This window comes from Aphelocoma coerulescens, chromosome 5, assembly GCF_041296385.1.
Source record: "Aphelocoma coerulescens isolate FSJ_1873_10779 chromosome 5, UR_Acoe_1.0, whole genome shotgun sequence".
NCBI classification, from domain to species: Eukaryota; Metazoa; Chordata; class Aves; order Passeriformes; family Corvidae; genus Aphelocoma; species Aphelocoma coerulescens.
This window is the reverse complement of record NC_091019.1, coordinates 30,180,909-30,199,540: the sequence shown is the minus strand read 5'-3', so window position 1 is coordinate 30,199,540 and position 18,632 is coordinate 30,180,909. Positions and strand designations below refer to the sequence as shown.

At 39.1% G+C, this 18,632-nt stretch overlaps 1 protein-coding gene across 1 annotated transcript in view; it reads left to right on the top strand.

Moving 5' to 3' along the window:
- Nucleotides 1-2,962: 2,962 nt before the first annotated feature.
- SPTBN5 (spectrin beta, non-erythrocytic 5) overlaps nucleotides 2,963-18,632 on the top strand; it is a 91,257-nt gene continuing 75,587 nt past the window's right edge. The window contains exons 1-12 of the mRNA XM_069015975.1: nucleotides 2,963-3,073; nucleotides 5,654-5,821; nucleotides 6,344-6,463; nucleotides 6,919-7,076; nucleotides 7,971-8,199; nucleotides 11,104-11,735; nucleotides 12,722-12,860; nucleotides 14,245-14,477; nucleotides 14,914-15,067; nucleotides 15,555-15,755; nucleotides 16,910-17,116; nucleotides 18,256-18,447. Coding sequence (XP_068872076.1) covers nucleotides 2,963-3,073; nucleotides 5,654-5,821; nucleotides 6,344-6,463; nucleotides 6,919-7,076; nucleotides 7,971-8,199; nucleotides 11,104-11,735; nucleotides 12,722-12,860; nucleotides 14,245-14,477; nucleotides 14,914-15,067; nucleotides 15,555-15,755; nucleotides 16,910-17,116; nucleotides 18,256-18,447 — 2,544 coding nt within the window. The remainder of the gene's footprint in view (nucleotides 3,074-5,653; nucleotides 5,822-6,343; nucleotides 6,464-6,918; nucleotides 7,077-7,970; nucleotides 8,200-11,103; nucleotides 11,736-12,721; nucleotides 12,861-14,244; nucleotides 14,478-14,913; nucleotides 15,068-15,554; nucleotides 15,756-16,909; nucleotides 17,117-18,255; nucleotides 18,448-18,632) is intronic.

Genomic DNA, 18,632 nt, shown 5'->3' with positions numbered 1-18,632 from the left:
AACTACACTCGCTAAAAGGGAAAAGACTACTATTCCCTTACCTCATCTCTGAGCTTGACATCTTTACTTACAGCCCCTGATTTCAGATGCCTGCCCATTTTCTAGTACTGATTCCCAGCAGCAACTCTGATTTCTGGCAATGATGCCAGGTAAAGGTGTCCTGTGCATGTGTGACCTCGTAAAGGACAGAAAGGCCTCATTGCTATCTATATAAGTCACCAGAATTATTTCCCCTTTTGTTATTAAAGAAAAGCCCATGAATGATAAACTTTGGAATCAGCTGGCACTGCCAGCTTGACCCCAGTTTGCCCTGCCAGCAGCAGGTATCTGTGCACAAAAGCTTCCTCGAAGCAGTGCTGAGCAAATTCCTAACGCTTCACTGTTTCACCTTCTCATTTGCTGTATCCCAGTTTAATCACTTGGCTATTACTCTGATCTTTGTACTCTCTACTGTGTTTTCATTTTCAGACTCCGTTGTCAGGTTCAATTTTCCAGGGAAGAATTCCTTTAGAAGAGCAGAACCTCCAGTGCAGTTGTGCAAAATGTTCTTTACCAAAGCATCAGAGCTATGCATGACTTTTCAACTGGTTTATAGCAATTTTGGTGAGGCTCATATACTAATTTTGAACATAAGAATTTAACAAGGCCTGTGACGACCTTTACCCATTGTGATGGGTTAGCTTCTCTCAGATCAGGTGAAAGGTTCATAGGTACATCATAAATACTTGGTCTCTGTTCCTGAAAACAAAGGTCGCTTTGCATTAAAGCAGTGAGGTGAATGTAGGAGTGGATCTAGTGGAAGTCATTCTTCAGAAAAACCAGCTACTGAGTGTTAGAAAGGACTTCCTCCAAAACTGGGTAAGTCCCTTTTTTTTCCACTTTCTTTGATCTTTTCTTTGCTTGTGATGAAACAATTATGACTAGTTTTGGCTCTTAGCACTGTTTATGCAGCCTGCAAATGCAGATAATCTATTACAGATCTGTCTTTAGGTAATCGTCTACCCATAAAGGGAGAATTTCTAACTTCATGAAAGAGGTGAGCTGTTACATGAGGCAGTAGCTCAACAAATAAGCTTCCTTTGTACCTGAATGAAACCAGTTCCATCATTATTCAGGGTGACTGCAGCGTTTGGATAGCAATCCTTAAAAAAAACCCTGCAGATGTTCTGATAAGCATTTGGCAAGCTCAGAAATGGCATTATGATATGGGTTACCTATATGGGTTATTACATGGGAGTGAGTTAATATCACCTCTCCAGCAGGGAAAGGCAATTCTTTGAATATCTGCTCTTCAAATGGAGAAAGTAGGCAGCGCTGAACTAGCCCACAAGATAAGAAAATATTGTGAGGATGTTCTCCACAACTCTGTGTCAAACTTTGCTAAATTCTTCCTTCCATTAGGCTTTCATCTACTGTCATGATCTACATGACCCACATCTTCCCTGTGTTGTTGCTGAACCGTCAGGCTTCAATGCTGTCCCTGTTCCAAGGAATTCAAGCACTGAGGGTTAAGAAATATCTGCCCCAGAAAGAAATAATAAAAATGCAGTAACAAATCATTGCTTCTGCACTTTCCACTCCTTTTAACATTGTAAAATGGCAATTCTTTTTATACTAATCAGGGCATGGAAAATTATCAGGCAAGGGATTCCCATTTGCAGTGGCTGCTGTTGCTGGTTCCCTATTGCTGTCTTCTCATGCTAGGACAAAGTCTTCTTTCCCAGTATCTTATGTTTTACGAATTAAATGGGTACAAAGCCCATAACTGTTCAGAACTTCACCTTTGCAAAACAAACATCAAATTTTGGGAAGTAGGTCACCCTGCTCCACGTCTCAGAGTTTCTCAGATGTTTCAATTTTTCAGTCTCTTCTCCCTTTTTAGTGGGTTGATAGCAATAGACACCTCTCTCCTCTCCCATCACTGAAATAATTTTCTTGGTTTCCCAGCCAGGCTGATACCCAGGTAATACTTATAATTATGACAGTAGTTCAAGCAGATGATGTTTGGTCACTAAAGGTGTCTGTAGCCACAGATCTTACACTGATTTTTCTTTTTTTTTTTTTTTTAAGTGATCCTCTTGCCTTCATAAAAGCAAGGTCACTGCTGTTACAAATTTACAATGTAATCCAAGTGTCTTCAAATGAACTCGTCAGTTGAGCTGAAATCCCTTCACAGACTGTAAAGGGAAGGCTCCTCCCTTCTATTCTTTCTGAATATTCAGCTTGGGTGCTGTGAGGAATTACAAGCCTGACTTTTCACTGGTATGGATGAGGTAGACAAGAGTGGGGAAGAGGAATAATGCTTCCTGACACCAGGCTGGGACCTTGTTCATGTGATTATGGACCTGTGTAACCATCCTTACTGTGATAGATGTGCAAAAACTGAACCCATGTGAGGAAAGAAACAGCTTGGTTCCATTTCCTTTCTAAACAGTTATTTGATTTTTGTTGGGAATACAGTGGTCTGAAAGCCAACAACAACATCTCAACCAGTCCTCAGAGAATATAACACATTTTCTTTTTGGAAGCAATTTGCCGATTCCTCCTTCTGGCAGTGTCTAAGACCAGTTCCCTGTGATGTGCTTTCAGCACACACATGGAAGTTACTGATGGCTTTCAGGTAGTGGTGGTCCTCATGAGATCAAGGAGTCTGGGTGGAGACTGAGAACAAGAAAATAAAGCTGCATAGATACATGTCACATTTTCATCCTGAAGCTAGAGATTTGTTTTAAAAGGGTCAGCTCAAGTAGGTAAAAAATAAAGTTGGTGAAATTAAAGTGCAAAGTGCAAGAAAAAGGAAATTCAGGTATTACACTGGGTGTGGTATTGAATCTTGTACCTGTTTCCTATAAACCTTTGGGTTTCCTATATGCACTGGGCATGTGACTGTTTTTTGTAGGTGGCCTGGCAGATCTTTTCAGCACTCAGCAGCCCACTGAGGTTTCTGACTTCCTAGATGACCATGGATACTGAATATGAAAAGGATCATATCAAAAAGCTGCAGGAGCAGCGTATGTCCATGCAAAAGAAGACCTTCACCAACTGGATGAACAACGTCTTCTCCAGGAATAATGTAGGTAGCTCCTTCAATTTGGAGATTTTTTTCCTGGGGTTTATTTTATTTTATTTCACCCACTGTATCCTTTTTTAAGTTCTTTTTAACGTATTTTTTTCTGAATGTTGTCACATGCAAACGAGGAAGGCTTTGACTAACCAGAGTGCTCCAGCCTCTAACCTCTACCTCACAGTCCTCTCTGAAATCAAGGTTTACTTTGTAGATCCATCATATTGTAATGTCCATTGTACACTGGAGATCCTCTCAGAGGAAAATCCTTATTTGCTTCTTTTTCCTGCAAGTAAATTTTCTGCAGATGTCAGGGTTTCCCCAAGAGATGCTCAATTCTTAACTGCCTGGCCAAAAATTCAGACTTTGTGCTTTGCCTGATCAGTTCATTTTGAGTTGCTCTGAAGGCTCTGAAAAAGTTGCCTTAATTTTAGCAATTTCAGGCATACTGCCATGCAAGTACAGACCAGTTTGCTTTCATTACCTCTCAGACTTCAGAGCTAGTGTGCAGTTGATCTGTGTGTGCAAGGTAACGCCAGCATATTCCAGTCTCCAGATTTACTGAAGATAAAGTTTCAGACACAAATGATGTAGCTGTAGCAGAAGAGAATGACATCATCCAAAGCCAATTCAATTTTCTAGAGTCTGTAGTTGATGGTAATGAAAATGGACATTGGGGGCACCAAGAAGGACCAGGCCATTGGGTCCATTGTAGCTCATCACCGTGTTTCAGTGCCAGATGGCTTTTTTCAGTGTAACATTTTAAGTTTGTGATTCATACAAAGGCAGCTGCAGAGCACAACAAACTTTCAAATTTATTTTTCTTAGCAGGAGAGAACAAATGCAAAATACATTCGCATTTTGCCACCTGCAGAAGGTTAGGTTTCTATGGTGTAGGAAATGAGTTCTGTTTAGCTATAGACATATGCTTTCTCATTTTAAAAATGCCTTCAAGTTCAAAGATAAAAATGTCAGTCTTAAGTTCCTGCAGTGTAGTTGCTCGTGAATCATAAAAGCCTTGGGAGCAAAGCCTGTGAGAGCTTTCCGAACCATATACGGTAGAGGCAGCAGAGCTGGACAGCTTATCTAGGTCTGCCTGGCAGTGTAGTCCCAGCTTTCCAAGGCATGCTTTAAGGTGATTGGATCGTAATACAGGGCACTGCAGTGCTCTCAAGTGTACCCTTGACCACTTCAAGTCTAGTACTAAGGATGCTATTGGATTGAGTTTGTTAAACTATCTGTGAGTGGTATCTTTATGAGAAGAATGAGGCAACAAAGCTATTAAAACAACAGCTGGGTGAGACATAAAGCAGATAAATGAAGTCTGCCTTTTTACGAATTCAAATTGAACTATTCTTCATTTATAGAAGTATCACAGAATATAACAGCTTTAATTTTTTTTTATTTTAGTACACCATGGGCAGAATTTTAAGTTTTATTTAATATGCAAAAAGAAATAAAGTTGGCAACGAAACTGGGAGGTTTTTTTGTGGAGGTAAACAGTAGAGCATGTTGTAAATCCTTGTTCCATGCACAGTACAGACTTAAAGATTCTCTAAGTTGCTTTTACACCTTTAGTGTTTTTTCCTTTCTTTGGAGAAAAGATCTCTTAAGCTAATTAGTAACTGATCAGAAATTAGAAGGTGCATGCCTATTGTCTGTCCTTTTTCCTCTTAATATTCCCTCAATTAAAAATATACTGTCTTAACTTTCTTCTTTCTTGCTCTCTCTCTCTCTCTCTTTCTCTCTTTCTTTCTCTCTCTCTCTTTCTTTTTCTCTCTCTCTTTCTTTTTCTTTCTTTCTTTCTCTCTCTTTTTTGTTTTTTGAAGAAAAAAATATTATTTACTGTAATTTCAAAATCACTGTAAATTATTCTTAGGTGTGTGATATGGTTTTAATGTCACTTCTAGATGGTAAGTGGCATAAGGCCAAAAGGAAACACCCAAGGCAAGTTCTTGTTAGGTCAGAGTACAGACTGTGTCATGTTGTATCACCTAAGCACTGGGTGACCTCATTACTGGCAGCAATAAAACATATTTTGTAAATGATCTTAACCTTTCACTTAGTGTGAGACTCTGGCTGAAAATATGGAGACTTTGGGTGGTAGTGCAGGCCTAAGCAGGATATGACAAACTTTGTTGAGACTATGGAGTAAAAGATGAGTCATTGAATGGGATTATCAGCTCAACTTTGAAATGAAATGCATTGCTCAGAATAAAATTATTCTGATAAAATAAAAGATTCACTTGAATTGAAATAAAAAATGTCAGCATTTCCAAAAGGTTTGATTTTGAAAATGCTCAATTTTTTTTATTTTTCAAAATCCCCTGCTTTTTTCTTTTTTTACTCCATTGTGGGTTTGCATTTTTGCTTTGTTGTTTTTTTTTTTACTTCAGACTACTTTCATAAATAATGTCAGGCCTCCTGCAAATCCATTTGTTCTGAATTAAGACTTACCATGTGTAAGTATGTATCATCATAGAGAAGACTCAGTGAAACATCAAGAAGGTGTTGTTTAGTTTTAAAAGTAGAGGGTTCTCTGTGCCAAATGTTAAGCTGGAGTCTGTACTGTCTGGCTGGTCTTTACAGGTAAAGATTGAGATAGAAGATATTTACACAGACTTGAAGGATGGCATCTCTCTCATGAAACTCCTGGAGCTGCTCTCTGGAGAAGCTTTGCCCAAACCAAGCCGGGGAAAGATGAGAGTGCATTTTCTGGAGAACAACAGCAAAGCCATCACATTTCTGAAATCCAAGGTATGTTAATGCTGATATTAGAGATCACAACTGCTTATGTATGGTACTAATTAATTATAGCATCATACTCATTGTAGTTTCTCTGTCTAGTACACAATAACATATCCTCTGAAAGCAGGCCAGGGATTTTATTAAAAGAAAAAAAAAAATTAATCAAATCTTAATATCTTTGTTATTTGAGTAATATGTTTTAGAAACAGCTAATGTTCCTCTCCTTTGGAGGAAAGGAGCACTGAAATATGTTTCTTTACTCTCTCTAACCACCAGTTTTCAGAATATATATAGGAACTTTAAATCTTTGAGGCCACTATCCCTTTGTCAAGCATTTGCAGACAATAGGATATGCAGATAATGCAGGATAATGCAGATATAGGAGCTTGCAGGTCTGTGGACCTATGAAAAGGTGTAAACATAAAACCTTTTTGCTTAAGAAAACAGCCTGAACACCCTCTCCAGTAACAGTTTTTTACACTGAGAGCTGGACATGAGTGCTTTTATGCTGAACAGGTACTGGTTTATTAGCAGGTACAAGTAAAAGTTATTGGTCCTGAGAATATTGTAGATGGTGACAGAACCTTAATCCTGGGCCTTATCTGGATCATCATACTTCGATTTCAGATTTCATCTATCAAACTTGATAAGGTAAAACTGTATCTTTGTCTTTTTGCTTGTGCAATTGAATCCATTTTCTTTTCTCGAAGAGACAAAACAGTGACTTGGAGATAGAAAGTACATTTATGTTCTTCACCCTCTTCTACAAATATTTTACAGACTTTTGACTTCATGTCGAATTTCTCTGTCAACAGTTCTCTCTAGATTTGAGTCTCATGATGCTCCTTTGCTCTTTCTCTGAAGAAGCATCTGCTTTTTTAAATTATTAACATATACTCTAAGAATATGAAAAACAAGATTCTATAAAGGTATTATGAAATCAAAGTCAATAACTTCTAATAGCACACCTGAATACATCATATTCAGGATCTGTGAATTGGACAAAAGTAAGACAAAGTGATCTTTGGGAACATAAGCATAAACTCACGGATACTACTTTCATATATTGTTGACACCGATTTTTCTTTTCCCTGCTCTCTCTACAGGAAGAATTTGGAGGCAGAGCTGATGTTCTATTTGCCAATGAAGCCTTATTACTCTGGTGTCAGCATAAAACTGCCAGCTATTCCAATGTGAGTGTGAAGGACTTCTCCAAAAGTTGGAGTGATGGGCTGGCCTTCAATGCACTCATACATGCTCACAGGTAAGATCTGATGGATCAGTTCAGGCAGAGTTGCTCATTGCTGTTTCTAGCTCTGACACGAGTTGTTCCAGGGTCTGAATTACAAGTTTTTGTCAAGAAAATGTCAGATTCTCTCTGCCCTTTCTCACTGAAGACTCTTCTTTCTTAAGTGGATATTCTCTCCTTCTTGGAAGGAAGAACCAAAAGCTCCTGCTTGGTAGCTTCTTTAGCTGGATATAGCTTTGAATTTCCAGGGGAATATCACATATGTGAACAAAGCTGCCCATTTGGTCTTAGCCCCTCAGTCATGTTCCCATTGCTCTTATTCTAAAATTGTTCTTTTAGGCACTGGTTTTATTGTATGAGCTTTGTGAGCATGTATATCTTCCTGTTCAATTGGAATAGAGTAAGCAACTTGTCAGTCTCTTTCTTTCTCCCTTCTCTTTTCCCTTGAAAAAGTGTGACAAAAGCAGCCAAAAGCAGGAGAGAGAAATGACCTGTGGTAACCTCAAACACTTCTTTGTCCTCAACAGTTCTGCTACATCTTATACAGGATACCATAGTGGGATTTTGTAACTTTCCAACCTGGGAGTAACCTCACTTTTCTGGAGGTGCCTCTCTAGTGGGCTTTGGCTTTCACCCATCAGGGAAGAGGAGAAATAAGAGAAGGGCAGAGATTTGCTGGGAGTAGTAATTCAATTGCATAAAGGACAATTTTCTTCCTGCTATGCAGGCAAGGGGCAATGCTCTTGAATGAAGTTGAGGGTCAAAGTAATTTCAGCATTAATGTCACATAACATTAACAGTTACATGACTATTAACTTAGCCTCATAAACAGTTTATGGTTTATGATCTGAAAGAACTTACTGCAAATATAAATCTTCATCTCCCTGCTCGGTTTTTCTCCCTGCCCAGGCCTGATCTTATCCACTATAGCTCACTGCGGCAGGACCAGCCTATTAAAAACTTGAACAATGCTTTTGATGTTGCTGAGAAAGAGTTTGGAATCAGCAAACTGCTTGATGCTGAGGATGTGGCAGTGCCCTATCCAGATGAGAGATCCATCATGACTTATGTGTCCCTCTATTACCACTACTTCTCCAGACTGAAACAAGGCCAGACAATACAAAAGAGACTTACCAAAGTAAGTGTGTGGCTATCTTTGGAAGGTGGAAGTTAAAAACTTAATTTGGAAGTGGGGGCGGTTTTGTGCAAGCTCAACTTCAGGATCATTTGAACTGAATCAAAAGGCACAGCCATCTGAAAGACCTTGTACCTTGAGACTTGTACCTGGAGCCTGTACTCTCTGATCTCCAAGAGGGTTGCAATTATCTCACTGAAAATCAATCCCTTTTTGACCTCAGTTTCTGTTTGAGAACTGATGGGGCTCCAAGGAAGCTTGAGGCATACAGATCTCAATAATATTGGGAGAAGATTAAGACTAGGCAAAAGCAGACCTAGTCAACGATTTTCTCATTTAATAGGAAAGATGATCCCTTATTCTGTGGAACTATGGATTTTGATTTCCTATGAAAATCCTCATCCTTTCTAACTCCTTAAGTAGAAAATGAAAAACAAAAAAAAAGCAACAAACAAACAAGCTAAACAAAACCAAACCAACTCAATACCACCACCAATAACAACAACAAAGAAACCTGAGAGAATGCTAGCTAAATTAGTTAAATTTTTTAAGCATTTTTATAAAATGTTTATTAAATTTAGCTAAGCTAAATTTTTTTCTGTTTCCATATGCACTTCACCTCACTTAAAATTGTGAGTTATATTAAAAATTACTTACATCATGCTGATGGAAAACTAAAGGAATTTTGTAGTTGTTCCACTGATAATGACTTCCCTTGAGAAAATTTCTATCTTCAGAGAAATCTGTTCTTGTTTTGAGAAAAACACAAAAGAAATAGCCTGCAAAAAACCTACACATCCCACATGAACATCTGGACTCAGAGATCTGCCTGTGCAGTTGAGAGGGAGGATACATTGCTTAATGGGAGGCAAAAAATCCAGATGAGGCTTCCCTGGTGGTGACAAGGTGAAAAGGTTTTGCAAAGCAGGGTTTGGTGAGCTAAAAATGTGGTCTGGGGCAAGGATTAGATGATCCTGTAACACGGCTCCTCATAGCACCAATGATGGTGTTGAGGGAATGTCTGGAGGATGGTCTTTGTCAGAAGACTCAGTGTTAGGTAGTCCTGCAAGGAGCAGGGAGTTGGACTCGATGGTCATTATGGGACCATCCAACTCGAGATACTCTAGGATTCTATGTATTAGAACAGCATGTTCTCCAAAGAGATGCATTAGATGAGAGCAGGACTTGGAATTCAGTCAAAGTTTGGGCATCAGTGAGGAGAGTGGGCAGTAGGACTTCACTGCCCTACACGAGTCACTGGATTTTGGCCAGGAGAAATTATTTATCTTTTGATAAACATGAAATGGTCCTTGAGCCCACAAGCATATATTAGAGGAACTATAAGGAGCAACTAGGCCATAACTTTTGTATTTTATGAATAAACAGTTTGCTTACTCTGTCATTTTTCAATTCTCTTTGTGCTCCACTGCTTTTTTCCATTTTCTCATAGTTATATTTATTCTTTCTTTTCTTTCTCTCCACTTACCTACTTCTTTTTCTCCCTTCGACTCCTTCCCTATTTTTAGCCTGTCTCTAATATTGCGTTCCTGTCTTCCTGCATTTCTGACACACACAAACATTCAGAAGGAGAAGGAAACAGATGTTAATCTCTTCATGTCCTTAGTCCCCTCAAATAGGCAGCTCTGAATTTACTAATAGGATTGGGAGGGAAGCCTGAATGTATCAAGGAAGCCTTTGAGTTCAGACTAAGTGTGTGACCAGGATGGCAGAGAGAAACAGCTCGGGGAGGCAAATCTCCTTTCCCTCTCCCATCTGAGGTGACCATGCATTTGCTAAGATCTTTCAGCAAGAACTGGCTACGATGGCAGAAAATACAGAAGGGAGCCCTGATGTCACAGGGCTGCTTTTCCTGCACTAAAGGCTGGTGCTATTTTACTCCTATTACAAGACTGCAGCACTTAGTCATTGCCAAGTGCACTTTCTGGTAGGCAAAAGCAGATTACCACTTGGAAAGTCTGGGTCTTTTCTCACTGCCATCTCGCTCACTAATCTGCCTGGCTGGGGCAGGCAAACTCAGCAGCATGATAGAGGCAGGCAACATTGTTCAGTACTAAACCTGACATTTGCAGGAGTAACTTTACTAAGTTAGGGTAAAGAAAAAAATAAAAAGAAGTAAAAAGACAAAGATGGAAAAAGATGTAAAATGGAAAGAAAGAATGATTTCATTCTAACACCTTTGATTTTATTAGGGATTTCATTCTAGATGTTTGCTCCAGTATTTACCTGAACTTGAAATAAAGGCAGGTCAGGCCCCAAATGAAACAGGTGAATGTCTTGGACTTGAAAAGTTAGTGTTGAATCAGAGTTAACATCTTTACCAAAGCCCTGTTTGGCCATGAAACATTTTCTAATAATTTTTATAAAGACAAACAGTTCCAATAGAAGAGATTGAGAAGGGGCTGTTTGACCACAGTCTGCTGTGTGCATGTGAGAGAACCAGGATCTTGTCAGATGGTCTCCTAAGATCCTAAGTGGTGAAGCTAAGAGGGTGTAATTTCGTATTAGGATAAAATTGTTTGGGGTTGAGGAATGAGACTGGGAAAAAAAGTCTGGGTTTTTCGATTGTGAAAAAAAATCTGAACCCTCAGTTTGTGATTCTTGCTTTCTAGTCATCCCACACAGGAATTGCTAACAGTCTCCACATACATGCTGTTAATTCCAAAATTAATGTTTTCTTAAATAAAAACTGATAATGAGACATTATATGATATTTATTTATCTGTGTTTTATGGAAGGCTGTTTTAGGGTTTCACTTGGCCTCAGACGTGACAGCTATCACCACATCACTATAAAAATGTGACCACTGCTGAAGATGCTGCTTTCTGTTCACCCACCTTGCTTCATTCTGTTCCTTACGTGGCTTGTAACTTTATATTCCCACTACAGATTGTGTTCTTCCTGGAGGAGATAGATGACTTGAAGCTTCAGTATGAGCAGATGGTCTCTGACCTCCTGAAATGGATTAAACAGAAGGTGGTGGAACTGGATGACCGTCATTTCCCCAACTCTCTTCAGGAAATGTGGCTGCTCATGGCCAACTTTAAAACCTTCCGCACTGTGGAGAAACCCCCCAAATACCAAGAGAAGGGCATGATTGAAGCTCATCTCTTCAACATCAGGACCAAGCAGAGGGCCAATAATCAACGGCCATACTTGCCCCCAGAGGGGAAGATGCTGCAGGATGTGGAAAAGCACTGGATCATCCTGGAAAAGTCAGAGCACAGCCGAGGAAAGGCACTGCAGAAGGAGATGCTGAGGCTAGAAAGGCTGGAACAGCTAGCCCAGAGGTTTCTGAAGAAGGCAGCCCTGCGTGAGTCCTACTTGGAAGACATGAGGAAAGTGATCGGGAAGCAGGACTTCTGGCCAGAGAGTGTGGACAGGATGGAGGCTGCCAGTAAGAAGCTGGAAGCCATTGTGGCAGATGTCCTGCCCAGGAGGGAACGCTTCACAGCTTTGGATGAAATGGCCACCATTATCAGCCAGGAGAACTATCATGGCAAAGATCAAATCGTGCAGAAGTGAGTGACGGTTGTGAGATTTTGTAGTGGTGGAGGTGAAAATTAGTTGAAATTCTGTGGTGTGGTGGAAGAAAATTAGTTATAACTGTGAATCTTGTCTCTGCTCCTCATGAGTAGAACAGTCAGGAATTTCTTCTACCTGTGAACAGTTTCAGCAGATAAGGCAGACGCTTCATCTTCTTCAAAATTCTGACTTTTTTCCTTGAATGGTCAAGTCCTCAGACTGATTTAGGGCGAGAAATAATTTTGGGTATTTTTGTTATATATGAGAATATACCTAAAAATCTCTACCAAATATTCTATTTGCCATCAAAATGCTTAGAGAGATACTATTTTTTTCCCAAAATCAACGCAGTTCTATTTCAGTCTGCAATTTGGGGAGATACAGATTGATTAAGGCACAGTATTCTCAGATTTATTCCATTTTGGAGCAAATATTGAGAAATTATAAATTCTCTGATTATCTCATGTTATTATGTAACCTGATTTGTCAGTATCTAAGGATGCCATATGAATAACTTCTCTTGTGGCATTTTAGTGGTTTTCTAAATTAAGACAAAATCAGGACCTTCTGTGAAAACTCAGAAAAAGAGTTATAAAAGAGTAAATCAAACTCTGAGATCAGATTGGGACTTATGATGTGGTTTAGGTTGAAGTTTTACTTTAAGCAGCCATTTCAAGACCACTTCTTTGTTTCCGAGCCTTTTCACTGCATCAAGGAAAAGCACTGTAACAAAGAAAAGGATGTTTTATGAACATTCTTAAAAACAACGTCTAAATTTTAAAAAGTCAATGACACTTGATGTGCCAGTCAAACCTCCTATAACAACATTGCTTTGACCTATGTTTATGGCCTGTCCTCTTGCACTGATGTCAAGAGCCGTGTGTGTTCATTTAGCTCCTCTAAAGCCGCAAGCACTGAGAATCCTCCAGCACTGCCCAAAGTCTTTGGTCCAAACTGTTAATTTCTTTCTCTTCCTTTGTAGGCAAAAGAGCATTTCAAAGCAATGGCAGGATCTCCTGGATCAGCTGCAGAGAAGAGAGCAATCCCTGGGAACAATGCAGGAAATTCTGGGCCTCCTGAGGGACATAGATGCCATTACAGAGGAGCTGAAAGAGCTGCAGGTACAGAGCCTTCTCCACCAGCACATAACTTGCAGTACTGCCAGTGTGTGTCCCCATGTTCCAGGGACTGTCTAGTGACAACAGGAGATAAGCCTATCAGCTATAGAAAAAATACACTATTTTTACCTAGATGCCTAACTGAGCATTTCAGTTCATCATCACAGGTAACTACACAAGAAAAAAACAGGCTTTGCTATAGAGAGTTTCCCTAATCAGAAAGCCAGGTATCCTACTACATGGAATGCACTACAGGTTTGAGTTATACAGTAAAATAAAGATGGGAAATAATATTTTCTAAATTTACAAGTGCAAAAGCAAAAGTGGAATAAAACCATCTTCTGTTTCCATTCCACATAATTCTTCTGAATTAGCTTCTGGAAGTACCTGCAGTAATTACACAGATGGGAATTAGCTCAGGCTTACAGGTATATAAGATCATGAGAAAGGAAAGTTCCACTGTAAATGCATAGTGATTGCTCTTAGAAAGTATTTCCAACTGTTACCAGAGTGTCAGAGCGCAAATCTTCTCTTTAGCATGAGAAATAACTGGGTTCATATTTATTTTGTAATTTAAGGAAATATGTATACATCCTTTGCCTTGAAGACAGAAAAATCCTTATGACTACAGGTTGCCTTGTACCCAAGCTGAAAGAGTAACTGTGCTATATGAAGTTGTGAATTTCGAATTAAAGATAAGAGCTATCTCTTAGTTATAAATATTTCTGTCCTAGTGTTAGGAGACAAAGAACATCTAATGGTAGTAGTGTCGTTGGAATAACAATAGCCTGAGAATATGGGAAAAGATTGGTATGGAAAGATAGTACCCTAGGATTAGCAGTTGTATCCATTGATACAAGTAGAAAGAAGACAGACTGGTAAGAGGTTCTCATCAGTCACCAATTAATTACTATAAAGTACTTATTTTCATTATTTAGATAGACAAGTAAGCTCCTCAAATAAAAGAACATTGCAGTTATGGCATACCATAGAATGGGATATTATAGAATTCTTCAAATACAAACTGTGAATCAATCCGCCTACAGATGGGTCTGTAGCAAAGGGATATTCATTGTGTCTGCAAATTCTGAGGCCTTGAGTGCTTAATCAGAAGAAATATCTTAGGTGCAAAACCAGATGCTTATTTGATGAGCCTTTTACTTGCACTGAAGCAGATAGAAACTCTGGATTGTTGCCATTAGCTTGTGGAATTGAAAGAAGAGTATAATTTCTCTATATAGGCAGCATTTTAGCTTTACCTAACTGACATTCTTGGACATTTAGAAGCTATGAGAGAAAATAGGAACCTTTCATCTGATTTATTTGCACTGAGACCCTGGATGCACTGTCTGAAGACGCCTTTTTTTTCTTCTCACTTTGTTTGTAGGTGCTAGTGAATTCCCAGGACTGTGGGAAGCAGCTCCTGGAAGTAGTAGATTTGCTGCAGAATCACAACTTGGTTGACTCGCAGATCTCTTCCTATGATGGCAGATTGTCACACATCACCCAGAGGACGGCAGAGATCAGCAAGGACAGCACAGTTAAATCAGAATTGCTTTATGCAAAAGTTCAGATGCTTCGTCAGCTGTACCAGAAACTTACAGCTCAGAGCAAGTCACGGTAGGGCTGTAGTTGTGGCTCTGTTCTTCCTGATTAGGTTGCCCAATCCTAATTCTTTAATCAGAAGGCACAGCTCGCCAGCATTTGAAAATTTTTCATTTCTCTAATTATGAAGACATAACAAAAACAACTTGATTGTCTTGACTGCAATTGACTGAAAGGATCGCTCACTTTCATAGATGAAGATTAGCTGAATTCTCAGCATTTATTAAAACTTGCTTTATGAGAAGTCTGAATAGAAAATGATTATCTCCTCATCTCCTGGAGAAAGAAGGAAAAGTAATTTTGTATCTGTCTTATTCCATAAATATGACATAGTATATAACAAAGAGGAACTGAAGGCATTCAAATTCTGGATTTTTAAATTTTTATTTGATTATTCTACCACTGTCTTCATGGAATCCTAATTCTGACTGTCATACACTGTTTCCTTCAGTAAATCTCAGCTAGAAGAGGCTTTGAAGCTTTTTGAATTCTTCCGTGACTGCAAAGAAGAAGAATCATGGATCTCTGAGAAATGGAAGCTGGCAAGGATGACAACATTAGGGAAAGATGTCAGCCAGATCACAGCCTCTATTCAGAAGAACAAGGTATTGTGCTTTGCTGCTGCTGCCTTGTCTTTGTATTAAAGCGGGATTTTAGAACATCAGTGTTTTTCAGTTCAGTCAGTGCAGCACTTATAAGAAAGCTGTCACACTAATCCTTATCTCAAGTGTCGTGACCAGAGTTTTGAATTTTAAAAAAATGTATGGGGTAGGGATTTTTTTCCGAAAGAGGGGAAGGAAGGGGTAGAGGAGGACTATGCTCCATACTGGACTAGAAGTGGGCCTTCTTGTGAAGACACTGGCTTCCATATTAGCTAACATTTGATGGGCGAAAAAAAAGGTTGCTTGTTTCCATGTTTTTCACCTTCTTTTCCTGGCCAAGAGAGATGAGCGTAAAGAGAGAGACGGTGAAAAGATAAGACGTGGGTCTCTTGGAAATGTATGCATGACAGTAGCAGAGAGTAGGATCCACTCTTTTCTCTTGGCTGGTAGGGAATGAGCTGTGCTGACATGTTTCCTGTCCTTGTGCTAGGCTCTTGAAGCAGAGTGCAACTCACACAGGGCCATATGTGCAGATGTGATGAGGAGGGGCTGGGAGCTGAGCCAAAAGAACCCCATGCGCCAGGACGATATTCTGAGGCAGACAGACAACCTCCAGAAGCTGTGGCAGCAGCTCCAAGATGAGGTGGCTGACCGCAAAAGCCGCCTACAGGCAGCAGCCCTCATCAAACAGGTAAGAGGGTTCTGCTGGGGTGTGTGGTAGGGGGCACATGGGTGTGGCTTAGTTCTGCCCCATGCCCTGACCTGGAAAGCAACAGAGGCAGGAGAGCCTTCACCTGTTGGTCTACAAAAAGATCTCTGGGAGTGAAGTCTCAATCCTCTTGCAAGCCAGGCAGGCAGGAGATTTGAGCAGCTGGGAATTGCTCTAAAGGTAAAAGTGCTAATAGAAATAACTCACATGATAGTGCTAATGCAGAGTCTTTTTAGAGGGTGGGATCAGGTAGCTGTGTGACATATTTCTAAAATGAAAAAAAATTCCAAAGACCACCAACAAAATAATGTGTTGTAAGACTTAGATTGACCATGAACTTCACAAATCCTGCAAAGCATTTGACACTTCCATTCTGACCAATGATTTTATTCCCACAAACATTCACACATCTGCAAATAAAGAATTTGTATAAAAGCAGTGTTCTTAAATCTTATCACATTATCTCAGGCATTCTCATTCTCCCCTTCTTAAGATGATTTTGCTCAGTATGTTGTTTCCATGAAATGTTTGAACAAAACTGAACAGCTTTTTTCTTGAGAAAGTCTAAATTTTCTCCTCTCTAGCAAGATTAACACCATTATGGTGTTTTAGTTCTTTCTTTGTCCATCATTACTACGTGTTTTCATTTTTTTCTGTTGTACCTTTATTCTATACCTAAAAACCTTGTTTTACTTTTCTACAACCATAGCCAGGCAGACTGCAAATTATGGAAAATAGTAAACTTCTGTTGTAGACCAAATTCATTGCTTGTTCCTTAAACATTTAGAAAATATCTGTTGGTATTACATCGTGCCTACTAACATCATCCATTGTTATGTATGATGCTGCTGTTATGCACCATGAAGTTTTAGCTAGTTAGGAGTTTTTAAAGAGCTGTATAGGCAATCCTTGAATCTCTTTACTCACTGTGATTCTGTGAATTATCTGTGTTGTGAGCATGAAATACCTCACAGGTTTAGAGCTACCTTATCCATAGCTTTCACAACACCTGGAAGTAGCCTTACAGCTACAGACCTAATGGTGTTTCTCCTTATTCATAATTTTACAAAGAGGAAGGAGCTGGATATGATACTTTCAGGATGAATCCAAGTGTTTTCTTCCCTGTGTTCCATCAGTACTTTGCTGACATCGATGAAGCAAACTCCTGGTTGCGAGAAAGGCAGCCCCTTCTTGCCAGCAAGGACTATGGCAAAGATGAATCAAGTGCTGAAGCACTGTTGCACCGTCACTTGCGCCTGGAGAAGGAGATTGCAGCCTATTCCTCTGAGATGAGGCGCCTCAAAGAGCAGGCTGACGTTGCAGCACAGCAAGCTCCAGCTGCAGTAAGTAGATGAGGGATTGTGTCACATTGTGTTGAAGAATGTAAACAAAATGGGTTTTCAATTATTTAGTTTTTATTTATTTTGCCAAAATAGAATAGTCCAAGTTAAGTTTTTTATTAGAACTGAGGGAAATTTTTAGGTGACGAAGAAGGTCCTTGTCTGCTCATAAAACACCTAGTTAGTATTCTTTGAAGCTCTAGAAATATTCTTATATATATTAGTTCCCTCTACTGGTCCTCATAAATACATTCTCAATCTGTATTCTCATAAAATTACTAATTTCAATAATCTTTAAAAGCAGACATTTAACCAAAACATCCCAACAAATTCTTTTGGTACCCTAATGTAGTGAAGAGCTATCCCACAACTCCAGAAGCAATTCATACCATCCCTTATTTTTAAGGCAGATGAGATGAAATCAATCTCTTCAGGTGCCCCTCTTTTTCACTGACTAGAAAGAGAACTTTTGACTTGAGATCAGCTCATTTAATAACAGAATTCAGGGAACATGAATGAATGAATGGCATATTTCATAGCTTGCTTCTTTTAAATGTCTATATTCACTCAATGTTTAGCCCAATAAATTTGAGAGCAGTGGGCATCACTTGTGGTCTTTCCTTTACCTCATCAATCCAACATTAATTTTTATTAGAAAAAAATTGTATTACTTTGCTATGAAATGTGAAAAAGCACATGACAAGATGGTGTTGATGCACAAATAGAAGTATTGATTCACAGGTTTTGAAACTGGAAGTGTTCAGGTACTAAAACATCACCACAAAGAGAACTATGAGCATAGTCAATTGTCTTGCTTTGTTGGCACTTCTAAAAATAAAAAAGAGCCCTTACAACCAAGCAACTTTGATTTGGGCAGAAAATGAGAATTTTTACTCAATCAATATATTTTAAAATGAGCTAAATGAAACTTCTTTAAACAAAACCAAAATGTTTTTCAGTTTTTTGATTCATTTTTTCAGAATAGAACAGTGGAAACAGTTTCCAAAAAATACTGGAAATTTTTGGTTTCAAGGGTCAGAATGTTGTATTTGAGCTATCAAGTCCAAATTTTCCTTCCATGTGAAATTTTTATCCAAATCAGAAATTTGCATCCATTGATTTTGTTAACATTTTCTTAACAGATGACAAAGAGGGAAGCCCCAAGTGACTTAAATCAAAAGACAGCTAAGCTACCATTCAGTCGAACCTGGGCAACATCTGAAACTGCATTCACTGGAACCTCAAGTCCAGATGATCATTTTCTTCCAGAGAACATCTGGAAGACCCAGGAAGAAATAGATTCACTTTATGAACATCTACAGAGCATGGCTGAGGTATAATATCCCCTTCTGCTTTGCAGTTCATGGAAAAGTCAAGTCCAAATCAATTCAAATTGAAATTAAGTGCTGTGCTGGCTTCTGCTTTTCAGTTTAATAATGTGCCTCATCCTGTTAATTCCTGTAGGGTTTCAAGGCTTGAAATTATAATTGAAATTTTATATCAAAACACAATTTATGTC